Source organism: Triticum urartu, unplaced genomic scaffold (assembly GCF_003073215.2).
Source record: "Triticum urartu cultivar G1812 unplaced genomic scaffold, Tu2.1 TuUngrouped_contig_5274, whole genome shotgun sequence".
NCBI classification, from domain to species: Eukaryota; Viridiplantae; Streptophyta; class Magnoliopsida; order Poales; family Poaceae; genus Triticum; species Triticum urartu.
In genome coordinates, this window is record NW_024115937.1 from 1 (window position 1) to 15,453 (window position 15,453).

Consider the following 15,453-nt stretch of genomic DNA (forward strand, 5'->3'; position numbering starts at 1 on the left):
GGACAGGCGGGAGCGAGCCATGAAGTTTCAGCTGGCAGTTAGATTCCCGCCAACGGTTTTTCACGTATACAGGTCGTCCTTGGATCGTCTTCGAAATCCGTATTTTCACCGGTTTGGCCGGAATGTTTGCGGTGCCCCTTAAATTTTTTACGGGTTAGGGTGGTTTACGGGTTCTATTCTGGTCTTTTTTTACCTAAAACTGTAAACTGACGGTTAGTTTGCAGTTTCATGTGTTTTGCGGTGACTGCTAGAGTTGCTCTAACAAAGTACAGACAAAGATAATGGCGAGCAGCTATCCCTTCCACCTTCTACTATTCCTGGGTCTCCTCCTGCTGGCTGTGGGCGACAAATCGAGCTCGCAGTCCACCTCCGGCGACCAAGCCACCCTCCTAGCTATCAAGAAAAGTGGGGAAACCCACGCCAGCTTGTGTCGTGGGACCCGGTTGCCGACGCCGATGGCCGACCACTGCAACTGGACTGGCGTGGTCTGCGGCCGCAGCGAACGCGTGGTGACGGGGATATCCTTGCTGAAGCTGAACATCGCCGGTAAGGTACCGGAGTCTCTGTGCGACTGTGTTTTGATTTTCGGTTTGCCATTTTTTTCGGCCCTGAACGAAATGGCTGAATTTCGGTCATTTCAAAAATTACGGCAAAATTTCGGACGAAATTATAAAATCAAAATTTGAATTTTCAGACAAAATTTGGCCGAAATTTGGCCGAAATTCGGCCGAAATTTGACCAAACATTCACAGAAATTTGAAATCAAGCTAAGCAAAAGCATAGCAGCCCAACAACCATCAGGAGTAATCATATGATGTTTAGCAAATTAGCTCTAGGGATTAAAATAAGAGCGTCAGTCCAATATGACCCTCACGCACATTAGTTCTAAACTTACAGTCCACAACCATCACATCATAGTTCAAAGTTTAAATACTTCAGTACAACCAACTCTAGGAATTTAAAGGATTTCACATAGAAACAGCTCCAAAAGACAACCATCAAATCATCACAACGAACAACAACTCCAAAAGAAATCCATGAAAGCATGGACGGGGAGGTCTTGTTCCATTGAAAAAGCTCCAGCTTCCATGCTCCAAGCCTCCAACTAGCATCATGCTCCAAGCTCCAGCTAGGTACCATTTAAAAGACAAATACAAGTGATAAGTAGCATTTAGAACAACACTACTACATCATAAGTAGCAACTAGAATAGCACTACTAAGAGATAAGTAGCAATTAGAACAGCACTAGTATGTGAGTGGTAGCAATTGGAACAGCACTAGTAGGTGATAAGTAGCAATTACAACAGCCATACAAGAAGATAAGTAGAAATTACAACAGTACTACACGATAATTGACAAGTAGCAATTAGAACATCAGTATTGATCATTACACAGTGAGCATACACATTAGAGCACCAGAATAAGAAAGCAATGTACATCAAGCTATTTAAAGATCAACCGCTTCAAACATATGCATCAAGCTAAGTAATCATCATGAAGAAGAAACACCGAAAAGAAGAGACTTACCAAATCTACGAGTAGAGGCTGTTGACTTCCTTGGTCTTCTTCCTAACAAGTCGTCCAGATCTACGAGTCTCCAAATTGCCAATGCTTGCTTGTGTCTCCTTTTCAACTTGTACTTGTGTCTCTTCTTCCACTTGCATTTGTGTTTCTTGCTGATCTTGTTGATCATCCTCATCATCCTCACTCACCCCATCATCATCCTCACTCTCATTATCAACATATTCATTCTCGTTGTCGTCATCCTCACTGTCAGTTTCGACATACTCATTCTCCTCATCATGATTCCTCTTTCTTTTCTTCTTATTAGCCTTTGTACCAACATAAGAATCCTTCCTGCTTGAGTTGAGGCGCCTTATTTTCTCAAAAACAGCACTGGCCGCATCGGCTCCATCCAAAATTGGATCCTCTTCATCCTCATTCAGCCACTCCATTATTGGATTTGTCTCATCGAACATTGTTGTATCTATCAGCAGTGCACTTGGATCAACCTCTTTATCTATATCTCTCTCTTTCTCTTGATCTTCTTCAGCTCGTATCTTCAAGGTTTGGATAGTAAACCAAGTAAATTATATGACATGCAAGGACAATACAAGGTACAAAGTAAATTTGAGTTGGTTTATACCTTTAGGTTGTAGCGGACAGAAACTAGCTTGTGGAGCTTGTCATATAAAAGGCGATTTCTTGGCTTTGTGTGCACCAAAGCAAAGGCGCTCCAGTTCCTCTCACACCCACTAGATGAGACACATTGTGAGCAAATTCTCATTGCGCACTTCTGCAATGCAGGAACATCCCCTCCAAATTGAAACCACCACTGGGCTGCAAGATATCACCAATGAAATTTTCAGAATTACACAAAACAAAAGGAAATGGAAATTCTAAAACCAAAAGACCACGACTTACTTGGCTCCATTCTCGCCGCAGCTTCTTGTGCTAATCTGGTCCCAAACCTTCCTTGGCACTCCCTAAACTTACTAACTTCATCAATGGCTGAAAGAGCACTCTTTGGATCTAATATCTTCGCTATCGCATCTGTTAGTGCAGTAGCATAATTTGTATGGTTGCAAAGGTTGAGGCTATAATGTGTATATGGATCAAGGACGGCAGCTGCAACCATAAACGTATCTTCTTCCATTGCATCTATCCTCTTGCACACCTTGCGCATGAAACTAAGGTACAACCTTGATGTAGGGCCTAGATGTGCTTCCATCCGTTGTATAGCGAGCATCATACTTTTTTTGAAGCCAGAAAGAGTGCATTGTTTCTGCGTATCAGCATACCTCATGGCCTTATAAAGTGGCCTTAACGAACCTAGTACCCACTCTAGTGCATTCCACCAAACATTACTAGACAAACATTCTTCAGAAAACACGTATCCAGGCTCATAGCTCCACTGACACTCCTTCCAATCCTGAGAAACCATCCACTCCCTAAATTTATCTTTCTTCAAATGGTAACTCTCAAGGAACATGAAGACAGTCCCAAACCGGGTGGCATTTGGTCTAATTAGTTCACCACCTATGTTCTTCTTCATGTTATCATGTAGATTATTGTGCTTATGCAAGAACCTACAGATTGTCTTGGCACTCTTGACTATCAATCAACCTCAGGAAACTTGGCTATATCTTTTAACATAAGATTGACGGTGTGAGCAGCACACGGTTGCCAAACAATATGAGAGTACTTTGGTTCTTCTATAAGGGTTTTGCAAGCTTTTTTATAATTGGACCCATTATCGGTTACGATTTGAACTATATGTTCATGGCCTATCTCTTCTACAACCTTCTCAATCTCTCTATAGATAAAGTCTGCAAAATTATGTAAGATGCATATACCTAGTTAGAAAAAATCAAGTATTTTAAGAACATAAAACAATTCTAGGACAGATCCAAGTATTCAAGAAAAGTATTGTAAGAACATATGTATATACCTAACTAGAACAAAGCAAATATTTTCATGAACATAAGACAATTCTAGGACAAATCCAAGTATTCAAGAAGAAAGTAAAACGCGAAGAAGAGGAGGAAGTAACCTGAATTCTGAGTCTGACCGGATGCATCAATAGTATTAAGGAAGAACATTCGTGTATTGCAATACACCATGAAGTTTATGAGACACATTCCTGTTGGACCAGTCCAAGAGTCACACATAAGAGTCACACCAAAGTTTTTCCAATCTTGTTTGAATTTCTGAAGAAACGAAGTTGCTTCATCATAGTTTGCATCCAAATATTTTCCATCAATCTCCTTCGCGGTTGGTATAGGAGTAGGTCCTAATTGTTGAGTGATCTTCAAAGCAGCTCGGAAGTATGGACAGTCAGCTTTACGTCCAGCAATATCATTGGCATGAAAAAACTTGGACCAAGCTAGGCCAAGTGCATCTCTCGAATTAGGATCCAAAGCTAGGACAGATCGAAGTATTCAAGAAGCATGTATTGTAAGAACATATGTAAAATGCATATATACCTACTTAGAACAAAGCATTAGGAACATAAAACAATTCTAGGACAGATCCAAGTATTCAAGAAAAGTATTGTAAGAACATATGTATATACCTAACTAGAACAAAGCAAATATTTTCATGAACATAAGACAATTCTAGGACAAACCCAAGTATTCAAGAAGAAAGTAAAACGCGAAGAAGAGGAGGAAGTAACCTGAATTCTGAGTCTGACCGGATGCATCAATAGTATTAAGGAAGAACATTCGTGTATTGCAATACACCATGAAGTTTATGAGACACATTCCTGTTGGACCAGTCCAAGAGTCACACATAAGAGTCACACCAAAGTTTTTCCAATCTTGTTTGAATTTTTGAAGAAACGAAGTTGCTTCATCATAGTTTGCATCCAAATATTTTCTATCAATCTCCTTCGCGGTTGGTATAGGAGTAGGTCCTAATTGTTGAGTGATCTTCAAAGCAGCTCGGAAGTATGGACAGTCAGCTTTACGTCCAGCAATATCATTGGCATGAAAAAACTTGGACCAAGCTAGGCCAAGTGCATCTCTCGAATTAGGATCCAAAGCACTACTGATCTTGGGCTGCATAGATACTTTGTTGCTGCATAATTGCTTGTCAAAATATGCGGTGATACTCTTTTTGCCAACATCAACTCGCACATCACCCACATTCCCCTTGCCAATCCTCCTATCAACTCTCCGGGAGACATTCGGGTCACGCAATGCCTCTCGAATATTCATCTGAATTTCTTCTTCTTCATCATCTATTATGTTAATCACCCTTCCTTGTTGATACAGCCCTTCCATAATATTTCTTTCAATTCTCAGCCTTCTATTTTGTTTCTCTCTTTTCTTCCTCTTCGATTCATCCCGGCACTCTCTCATTGCATCTCTCACATTTCTTGGCACATTTGGGCAGCTCCTCACGTTACCTACAATCCAACCAAGGTGCTCCTTGGCACGGGTTGCACCTCCACCTTTGTGCTTTAGGCCACAGTACATACAATGAAAACCCCCAGAATACGGCCATGTATGGTTCCAACGATATATAAGTTATTATCTTTAATTCCTGCATTGCAAAGTTACAAACAACATCACTTTAATTGAACCTAACAATATTCCATTTGCATCGTGTGAACAAGCAAAGCATAGTAATCTGGCAACATACCAAGCAAATACTCTAGAAATGTGCACCAATAAGATCAAGATATATGCCTTACTATATAGAAATATGAAAGAGAGATCCAAATACTCTAAACTGTGATCATCCTCATCTCACTACATGGACAACGCAGTGTACTGTTATGTACAATTTACAAACAAATACCAAATAGTTTCATGGAAGTACTGAATTAAGTGAGATCTCTATGCCATCTTTTTTTATTTGAACCAAGTTAGAGCTCTATAAGAACCCCATGCAATCTCACAGCTCATATCATGTTAGTATGTTACCTTTTCAAGAGCTTTGGGAACCACTTGCACCTGCATCATGGTTGCCGCTGCCACTCCTATTTGCAGTTCCATCACCTGAAAATCAAGTGACAAAAGGACATTGGTCAGTTATGAAGAGTAGGTAACTAAGGAAGCAACCCTCGCTTACTTGGGTGTCCTCATATTAATAATAAACAAAAAACAGTACAGCCCAATGCTCTAGTTCAGATACCAAGGAATAAGTAATTTATATACAACTCGATGCTCTAGTTCGGGTAACACGCGCGGAAGGAAACATAACAGCAGCTAGTACGGTGTGCTTCTGCCTCGGCCAGCAGCAATTTTATCCAAGTCGGTGGCTTCAAGGAGCAGTCCCCTTGTCCATGGAACAATTATATATTTTAGGATGTTCATAACAAAGTTTGTAACCCACTTTCTGTTGGACCAAAAGAAATATTACCAGATCTAGAGCATCCTTGGTGACTACAAGATGCATGTATAATTCAGATTAATAATGCCACTACTGTGTTCAACTCATCAAGACTCGATTTTTCTTACCCCGGTATGATATATGCATTTGCCAAGCCATTTACCAGGGACCTATCCTAAATCTAAAGCAGCACAAGTAGACACAGATTATAACCAAGAAACAAATCCACATCGATCTGAAATTGCTGAAGAACTGAAACAGCATACACGTACTTGGACGAGACAAATTGCTGAAGACTGAAACTGCATACACGTACTGAAACTGCATCAAGAACATATGTACCTTCCCAGTCAAGCGGACGCCCTCCATGCTGCTGCCGCTGCTCCGTGCTACTGCCTCCGTTGAACTGGTCGGCTTGCGCTCCATCAACTCCGTTGCCGCAGCCGCCAAGCACCATGCTGCAGTCTTGGAGAAGCAAAGGACAGGAAGTGGATGGGGTGGAGGCGAGGAGATGTGGAGGACGGCCAGAGAAGCGAGCGCCTTGGCCGGAGATGTGGAGGAGGGCAAGGAGATGTGGCCTGTGCGCGGCGGCGGCGCCGCACACAAGAAGAGGGACAGGGAACGAGTGATTCTAGGGTTAGGCCGTTTGGGTTTCGTGGTTTTGTCTCAGCGGAAGCTAACTAGAAGGCTCTCGAAGATGGGCCGGGCAAAAAAAAATTCAAACTGGGCCGAATTATTCGGCCGATAGGCCCATATATCGGGCCCTAGCGAGACGGCCGAAATTCGGCCGAAAATCATTTTTTTCGGCCGAAAATCAAAACGCAGCTGTGCAACCTGCCGAGCCTTAGCCACCTCGACCTCTCATACAACAACCTCACCGGCGAGTTTCCCGGCGCCTCGCTCTACGAATGCTCTCAGCTCCGCTTCCTCGACCTCTCCAACAACGCCTTCCACGGGGTACTTCCGGATGACATCTGCCGCCTGTCACCGGCCATGGAGCACCTCAACCTGTCGACAAATTTCTTCGGTGGCACCGTGCCGGCCGCGGTGGCCGGGCTTCCGGCGCTGAGGTTGCTGCTTCTTGACACCAACCAGTTCACCGGAGCGTACCCAGCGGCCGAGATAAGCAAGCTTGCTGGGCTCGAGCAGCTCACGCTTGTCTCGAACCAGTTCGCGCCTGCGCCGATGGAGTTCGCCAAGCTGACCAACCTGTACTACATCTGGATGTCCAATATGAGCATGACCGGCCAGATCCCGAAGGCCTACTCGAGCTTAGCGAACCTCCAGCTGATCGCGGTGAATAATAATAACCTCACCGGCCAGATCCCAGCATTGGTGTGGCAACACAAAAAGCTCGAGTACGTGTACCTGTACAACAATGGACCCACCGGTGAACTGCCACGCAAAATCACGTCGGTGAATTTGATAGAGCTTGATGTGTCATCGAACCAGCTCACGGGACGGGAGAAGTACCGGAAGACTTCAGTGGCCTCAAGTACCTGAGCTTACTGTTTCTGTACATCAACGAGCTCACCGGCACCATTCCAGCAAGCATAGCGATGCTCCCCAATCTCAGGGACATCAGGCTATGGGCCAATAGCTCCTGTGCGACGTTTTTGATGTGAATTGGAAAGGAGTGCGACGTTGTTGAAATAAATGGTTGTGATGCGACACATTTGAGCGTGTAAATAGCCCAGGGCCACATGGGGTGTTAAATGTGGTTAAATTGGTCGTCAACCAAGCCCCCCCCCCATTTTTGTTAGGACATGTGGGTCCAACTTAATTGTTCCTCAAAACAGCTGACCGTGCCCTGCCGCCCGACCATGTTGGGCCCGCCACTCTGCCCCCCTTCTTCTCCGGTGGCGGCGGATCTTGCGTTCTCGGTGGCGGCGGCGGAGCCCTCGTTCTCAACGGCGGTGGAGCCTTCGTCCTCAGAAAATGGTGAGTGAATTCGAACCCTAGTCGCCCTCCCGTTCCTCTCTCGGGCCCGTAGATCTCAGCTTGTTTCCTCTTTTTTCGCTTGTTGAATCGATAGGTTGTGAGGGGAGCCCGTGGGCATACTGAGATGGAGCCGCCAGATTCAACTTCGAATAGGTAATGCGCCTCTCTCCGATCCAATTTTGCATGCAATTAGGGCATCGTCTGCTCTTTCTCAGGGGCTCACACCGTCCGCCACTGACAGAGGGGATGCTGCCGCTCGGACCTTCGAATCGACTGTCAATTTCTTTCCATCGAAGGCAAAATTAGTTGATGGTAGCATACAGAACATTGAGAGAGACACAATTGTTAAATGGGAGGTTGAGTCTACAGAGATTGATCCACATGTTCTACGGAACATGGGAGAGACGGCAGTGAAGAAATGGGTGGAAAAAATTGGGGAGAATATTGTTTGGGGTCCAGAGCAAGAAGTATCACTGTTGCGGTTTGATGATTGGAAAGGAGAGTATGTGAGAATAGAAGATGGTGAACAGATTGTTGAAGAAATCGGTCGGCAAAACGGCTGGACAAGCAAACGGGCTAATTTTTTTGCTGAATTCGTTGATCTGAACATTTTTTCGAAGGTTGGATATGTGCCATCACAATTGGCTGCGCAGATGGTAGATGATGATTGGGCTACACAGAGGCCATTGATTTCCATGTGTACTGAACTTACAGTAATAGCCGAAGAGGGACAGGTGACTGGAACTGAAACTGAAACTACAACAACTGTTGATTGGAATGTAGTTGAATTAGATGAGCCTACTGATTTGGTCATTGCACCAATGCCTGACATTGAGATGGCCAAACTTTTTGGCATTCCAGTCGATGACAGAGATAAGTAGGAGAGGGGCGAATCTAGTTTCCCTGATAATGCTAATGAAGAAGTAGATGGACAGTTGATGGAACAAGCTGCAAATGAAGTAGATGATGCATATGATGATGAGCTGGCGCATGTGTATGACAAAGAAAACCCTGTCATTGAAGTAGGCAAGTTGTTCCCAAGCATGAAGAAGTTTAGGATGTGTTTCAAGACTTATGCAGTGAAACATGAGTTTGATGCCAAGACTATTTGCACTGATAGAAAGAAGTTTTATGCGGGTGCAAAGGATTTGGTGGTAGTGTGAAGCCTTGCAAGTGGTACATATCTTCTAGACTGCAACCTAATGGAAGTACTATCAGGGTTAACCAAATCCCCAATCAACATACTTGTATTACAAGTTCACAGAGAGTATCAACCATGACATCACAACTTTCGGTTGTAGAAAAGATCACCCCAATTTTAGCCAAAACACCAAACACTACTGCCAAGAAACTCAAAGTAGACTTGGAAAAGATGTACCCCATTAAACTGAAATATACCACAGTGTGGAAGGAAAAACAAAGGGCAATGAAAAATTTATATGGTGATTGGGCAAATACATTTAGGATGCTTTACAACTTCAAAGCAGAGGTGGAATAGAGGTCACCTGCCAGTGTTGTGGAGATAGATACAGAGGTATCAACCGAAGGTGAAGTCAAGTTCTCCAAGTTTTTTATGGCTTTGAAGCCTTGCATTGATGGGTTCAAAGCAGGGTGCTGTCCATATTTGAGCATAGACTCATCATTTTTGACAGGCATGTGGAATGGTCAGTTGGCAGCATGCAATGCTCTAGATGGACAGAACTGGATGTTTCCTATTGCTGTTGGCTTGTTTCAGTCAGAAACAGAGGCTTCATGGACATGGTTCATGATCCAGTTGAAAAGATGCCTAGGGCCAGTGTCACCTTTGGCTATACACACAGATGCATGTAAGGGGCTTGAAAATTCAGTGAAAATTGTTTTCCCACATGCTGAGCAGAGGGAGTGCTTCGGTCATTTGTGGGTGAATTTGATCAAAAAAAATAGAGGAGAAGAATTTGGGCGCATGTGGCCAGCAGCAAGATTTTACACTAGAGAGATACAAAAATATCATCTTGATAAGATAATGGCAGCATGTGATGAGTTTGGTCCATGGCTGAACACCTACCATTCTTTGTTTTGTTACAGGTCAGCATTCAACACTGCCATCAAGTGTGACCACATCAACAACAATTTGGCAGAGTTTCAACAACAAGGTGAAGGAGTTAAAAGATTTGCCTATGCATGACATGGTTGACCAAATCAGGATCATGCTCATGCGGTTGTGGGAATTGAGAATAAGGATAGGTGATTGTCTGCAAGGTGACAAGCTTCCAGCAGTGGTACAACAGGTGGTCAATAGGACCAGATGTCTTTCACATTTGTTTGTTGAAAATTCTTCACCTTGGGGTGCTGAAGTTAGAGATAACAAAACTGGAAGGAGACATGTTGTTAACGCTGAATTGCATGATTGCACTTGCCTCGAGTGGCAACACACTGGTAAACCATGTGAGCATGTCATTCTTTTCTTAGCATCCCAACCGAAGATAAACATGCACCCATATTTGCATGAATATTATTTGGTAGCAAGATTCAAAGCTACATATGCTACTCCAATTCCAGCACTTACAGATCAGTCTCAGTGGCCTGAAGTGGACATTGAATTTTCCATGTGTCCTCCTTGACGAAAAGAAAGGCTGGCAGGCCTAAACAGAGTAGATTCAAGGCATGGTTTGAGAAAGGTGGCAGTAGTAAGAAGGGAAAGAAAGATGGAAAGTCAAAAAGGTAACAAAAACAGATGCAAGTTGTGCCAGGAACTTGGGCACACAGTGGGATCTGTCAAATGCCGTTACACTCCTGATAAGCCAAAGTATGTTCTTGTTTATTTGTCTGTGTTTTGATTTGGTCCTTTTTTCCAATTACTATATCTATAACATTTTCCCATTGGCCAGGAGGAAGCAAGCAAGTCAGCCCCTTGTTGTTGAACAGTGTTGGCCAACAAAAAAAGCAAGAGTCAATGGCAGTAGAAAGAAGAGAAGTGTGTCTGAGCCTGAGCAGCCTGAAGAAAATCCTGCTGCAGTCAACATTCAGACTAAAGAAACTGGTGTGGAGGTGCACACCGAAGAAACTGAATTTGCAGTCAACATTCAGACTGAAGAAACTGCTCTCGAGGTTGAAACTGAACCTGAGCGTGTCGAGGTTCAGACTGAAGAAACCCATGTTGAGGTACACACCGAAGAAACTGAAACTGCTGTCAACATTGAGACTGAAGACGCTGATCACGAGGGTGTTGGCGAGGTGTTGAAAAGACCAGTGAAGAAAACCAAGATGATCAGTGAACTTGTGTGTGTAGTAGAACCAAAAACAAGAAGTGTTCAGGCGAAGAAGGGCACACGACGTGGTAGGAAGAGGTAGAAACAGAGAACAGTTTGAAAACTTGGGGCATGTAATAATATTTGTAACTTGGTGCATACTGGTAGTCATTATGTATCCCCGTGTTTCTATTCGAACTTGTTTGTTGGTACCTTGTCTAAACCAGCCAAATAAAATTCAAATTTGGGCTCAAATTTGAATTAGAGATGGGGAATTGATGATTTAATGTTATCTAAAGTACCTCAACTGAAATATGTTTGCTTGCTGACCATTCCGAGCCCTTTTGGTAAGTTGAACTCATAGTCATGAAAAGTGTGTCTCAAATGACCTCCAAAGGTAGGGTTAACGGCCTCATATTTAAGCAAGTTTTTTGGCACCTTGTCTAAACCAGCCAAATAATTTTTCTACACATCTATTCTACCTATATAGTGTAAATCTAAAGTCTCGCTATTTATTGAATTAATTTTCTATTATTTTCTTTTCTTTTTGAAAAAACAAGGCTTAATAGAAAATTATATATAAACAAGTTTAAAACATGAAAATGAGAAAAGTAAGTTAAGATCTTTCTTAGTCAATCCAAAATGAAGTTTTGGTAAGGTTTTCACACTTTTAATTTTCAAAACCCCACCTACTCTCGGGTGCCCACTACTCTCTCCCTTGAACTCCATACTACATTGTTCGAGGAATGACAATTTTGTGAAGGATTTTTCGTAAAAATGTATGTAAACCATATTTATATTTTTTTTCTCGTTACTATATGACATAATAAGACTATGTGCGCAAGTTTTATATATTTTTGATTTTTTTGAATTAGTTATGCTCAACCCTAATCAGTCAAAACCCCTCAGAACCTCTCAAAATCCCTCAAAAACCCTCTCAAAAGACCTCAAAACCCCGCACACTACCGGGTCATCGATCGTTGTGCGTGGACGTTTGAGATCAGGCGCTAGGGTTAGCTACAGTGTGCATCGATCCGCATGAGACGCACTGATTGGTTGAATCAGTGTGCATCGATCCGCATGAGACACACTGATTGGTTGAATCGGTGGGGTTTGGATCAGCCTCTCTCATTGGGGCATCATGATCGTTCATCTGAATCCAACGGCAAGAGTTGACGCGGTGCATGGACCAAGCCTACACAGTGCCCTTTCCATCGTTGCATGTGTGCCCGTGCCTACCTGCAGCATGCATGCCCACCCGCAGAACTGCGCCCGTGCGTTGCATGCATGCCCTCGACGTAGCCCTGCTCCGCCACCCCTATTGACGCAGTAAGTTGTCGCATGCCTACCATTAGAACCGATGTAGCGTCGCATCAAAGCATGCACCCGGCCACAATGCAGCAGCCCGATGAAGACAACCAAAAAGCCAACGCTACATGGCATGCTGTACATGGCATGCTCCTCTTTGAGGACACAATACTGGCATGGGGTATCGATGTGGGTATCGATGCAGTTCAAACAGCGTGCTGCCCTTTACAAGATGGGCAAATGAAGGCTTCCATTATTGTCACGTCTCCCATCGATCGAACGTTGCCCTCTAGCCAGGCCCTAGCAAGATGGGCAAATTAATGGGCTGCGGCATGAATGCACGGGCGGCACACACAGAGAACCTGGGGCAGGCGTGTCCTCTTGACCCACGATGGCACAGACGCGTGCGTGAGCCCGTCCCCCTTGACCCGCGACCGGTGGCACAGAAGGATCGCAGCCCGTTTCCCACGCTCGTGTACACATTTTCATGGGGCGCCACCAAACACCGCCCGCCCATTAATTCTACGGGGTGAAACCACGTCGCACTTGGGCTATTTAAGCCGGGCACTATCGTCTTCCTCTCCCTCCTCATCCACACCCCATCCTCTGCCTCCTCTGCCCTCCTTCTTCCTTCTTCTCCATCAAACCCGATCGAGCCCTCGAGCCACCCCACCACCATGCAGTACAACGCCCCCACCTACCGCTTCCCCCCAACCGTGCCGGAAAGGCTCTACCCGGCCGGAGTGTATGTAGAGAGAACCCTTAGGGTTTGGGTGATCTCGAGGTGGAGGGGCGCAAGGGAGTTAACGGAGTTCTTCCTTGCGGCCGGCTTCCGCCCTCGCGGCTCTCCTCGGATGTACCATCTTGAGGAGGTCAACCACAACAGCGTTGTGGTTGCACTAGTAGAAAAGGGTCAAATGTCAAGCACATTAGTGCCGGTTTGCTTTTGAGCCGGCACTAATGTGTTCATTAGTGCCGGTTCCAACGGCTAGCCAGCCGCCGCTCTCATTAGTACCGGGTCGTGGCCAACCTTTAGCACCAGTTCGTGCCACGGACCGGTACTAAAGTGAGTGGTGGCTGGATGTTATCAGTCCGGGGCCCCTCCAGCACCTTTAGTACCGGTTCGTGGCACGAACCGGTGCTAAAGGTTGTCCTACATAAACCCTTCATCCACCCGCGCTCGCTCTGTTCTTCCCCTTTCCCCTCTCCTCTCTGTTCTCCCCCTCTTCCTCTCGAGCTCATCACACATTTTGCCCAAAATTTGTCAAGATTTGAAGGCCCCCATCCATTCAAATGATCACAAAGGTTAGCAAATTTGTCCTTTCATCTCTCATTGCTAGATTACCTCTTGCAATGCTTTGTATAGTGATTAATTTATGAGTTAGTAATTTGGGAGGAAATATATGTGCTAGTATTTAATTTATATGCAATTTGAGGTCAAAAATAACACTTAGTTTGCATATGTAGGTGTGGTTTACTTAGTGCCTTCTAAATCTCCGTCATAACCACAGTCGATCGCCCGCACTGTTCCATCGCCGGCAGCACCTTGTGGTGAGCCTCTTGTTCATGAATGTTTTACATTACCAAATTGATGTTTGTGTGATTTGGATATATAGTTACTCGTATAATTATCTTACCCATACGTTGTTTGTTATACATAGTGCCATGGTTTTGATATCCGTCCCCGTCGGCCCTCGTCCTTGTTATGATTCGGATGTGGTATATTCTCTTTTAAAACTAGTTGTTGCATTTCGTGTTTATGACAAATTATGGCCATCAAGTTAACATAGATATTTTTGTCTAGGAGGTTTGTGAACCGGAAATTCCAACCGACCCTATTGTCGAGAGGTTAAATTTAGTTGAAAGAGAAAACGAGTATTTGAAAGAAAAATTGAAAAGAATTGAGGGGGAGAAGATGGAATTGGAGTTGCATATTGCCGATGTCGTCGATGATCACAAGATCAAGATGGAGAAAATGCGCTCGAAGATTAGAAAGATTAGAAAATATGCCATTGATAGTGAGGCTTGGTATCGTTATGCTGTTGGATCTATTGTTACCTTAGTTGCGATCTTGATCGCATTTGTTGTTGCATTTAAATGCTTTAGTTAGAGAGTTATATGTTTGTTGCATTTAAGTCTTGTATGAACTTTATTGACCCGAGCATCCAGTTAAATGATGAAGATTTTCCATGGCTACGGCGCAAAGGGACACACACGAAGTAAAAGTTTCACACCCAAAGATCTGGGACGTGATCGGCTTCACTATCATCACTTTCTTATGTGTTTCACACCCAGGAGGGAATCTTTGTAATAGTTAGGGTAGTTATGTGTTTTGGCATTTGAAATGCGAAGAAATTTTATGTGCAAACAAATTCTTTCATGCATTTACTGATTTTTTTCAGCTAAATGACCCTGGCATTTCAAATGAACTCAGAAAATGTTGAAAGTTGGCATGGTATCATAATTTCACCCACATAGCATGTGCAAAAGAGTAGATAGGGTTACCGCAAAAACTGGATGCACTTCGTGTACAAAATTGACAATCTCTTTCGAAGTATCAAGGTTTCGGATGAAAACTCATCCGTTACAAAGGCATTTCATTTTTTAAATAACTTAAGCATTACCAAATTGAATATAATGATAAAACACACTAATATTAAGCATAAGAAAAAAGAATCACTCAAAAATCTATTTTCAAAATTAAGTTATTCACAAACTAGTGATTCACACAAACTTCAAATAATTCAAAACCTAAACTACTCAAATTTCTAAACTACCGGCACTAATAGAAAGTTTGTAATTTTTTGTACCTAAAGCAAAAATATTCACAAAGAAACTCTAAATACAACAAAAAAACAACTCAAAATAAATAAAACAAAAAAATAAGAAAATAAAAAAGCCCGCCTACTGCGCCACAGCGGCGTGCATAAGACTAGAAACCCAACCTGTAGTTGGGCCAGGATGCAGGCCCGCAAGCCCAGTAGGCCCACAGGCAGAGTAGGAGAGGTAGGCCCAGAAGGCCTGCTATTGAGAGGAGCTCAATGCAGTGCCCGCGCCGTGGCTTATAAACAGGTCCTGGCGCTCCTCAACTAGCGAGGTGGGACTAAACTTCTGCGCCCCTCGCCTGGCAGCGCA

The 15,453-nt window shown here is 43.7% G+C and overlaps 1 protein-coding gene and 1 pseudogene across 1 annotated transcript; one reads left to right on the forward strand and one right to left on the reverse strand.

Moving 5' to 3' along the window:
* Positions 1-281: 281 nt before the first annotated feature.
* LOC125529000 lies at positions 282-8,664 on the forward strand (annotated as a pseudogene).
* LOC125529001 lies at positions 1,008-3,111 on the reverse strand. The gene is made up of 4 exons (XM_048693413.1): positions 2,426-3,111; positions 2,148-2,341; positions 1,529-2,061; positions 1,008-1,129 (listed from the first exon to the last, which is right to left on the reverse strand). Exons 1-3 carry the CDS (start codon positions 3,054-3,056, stop codon positions 1,534-1,536), a joined length of 1,353 nt encoding a protein of 450 aa, XP_048549370.1. The 5' UTR covers positions 3,057-3,111; the 3' UTR covers positions 1,008-1,129; positions 1,529-1,533.
* Positions 8,665-15,453: the final 6,789 nt, after the last annotated feature.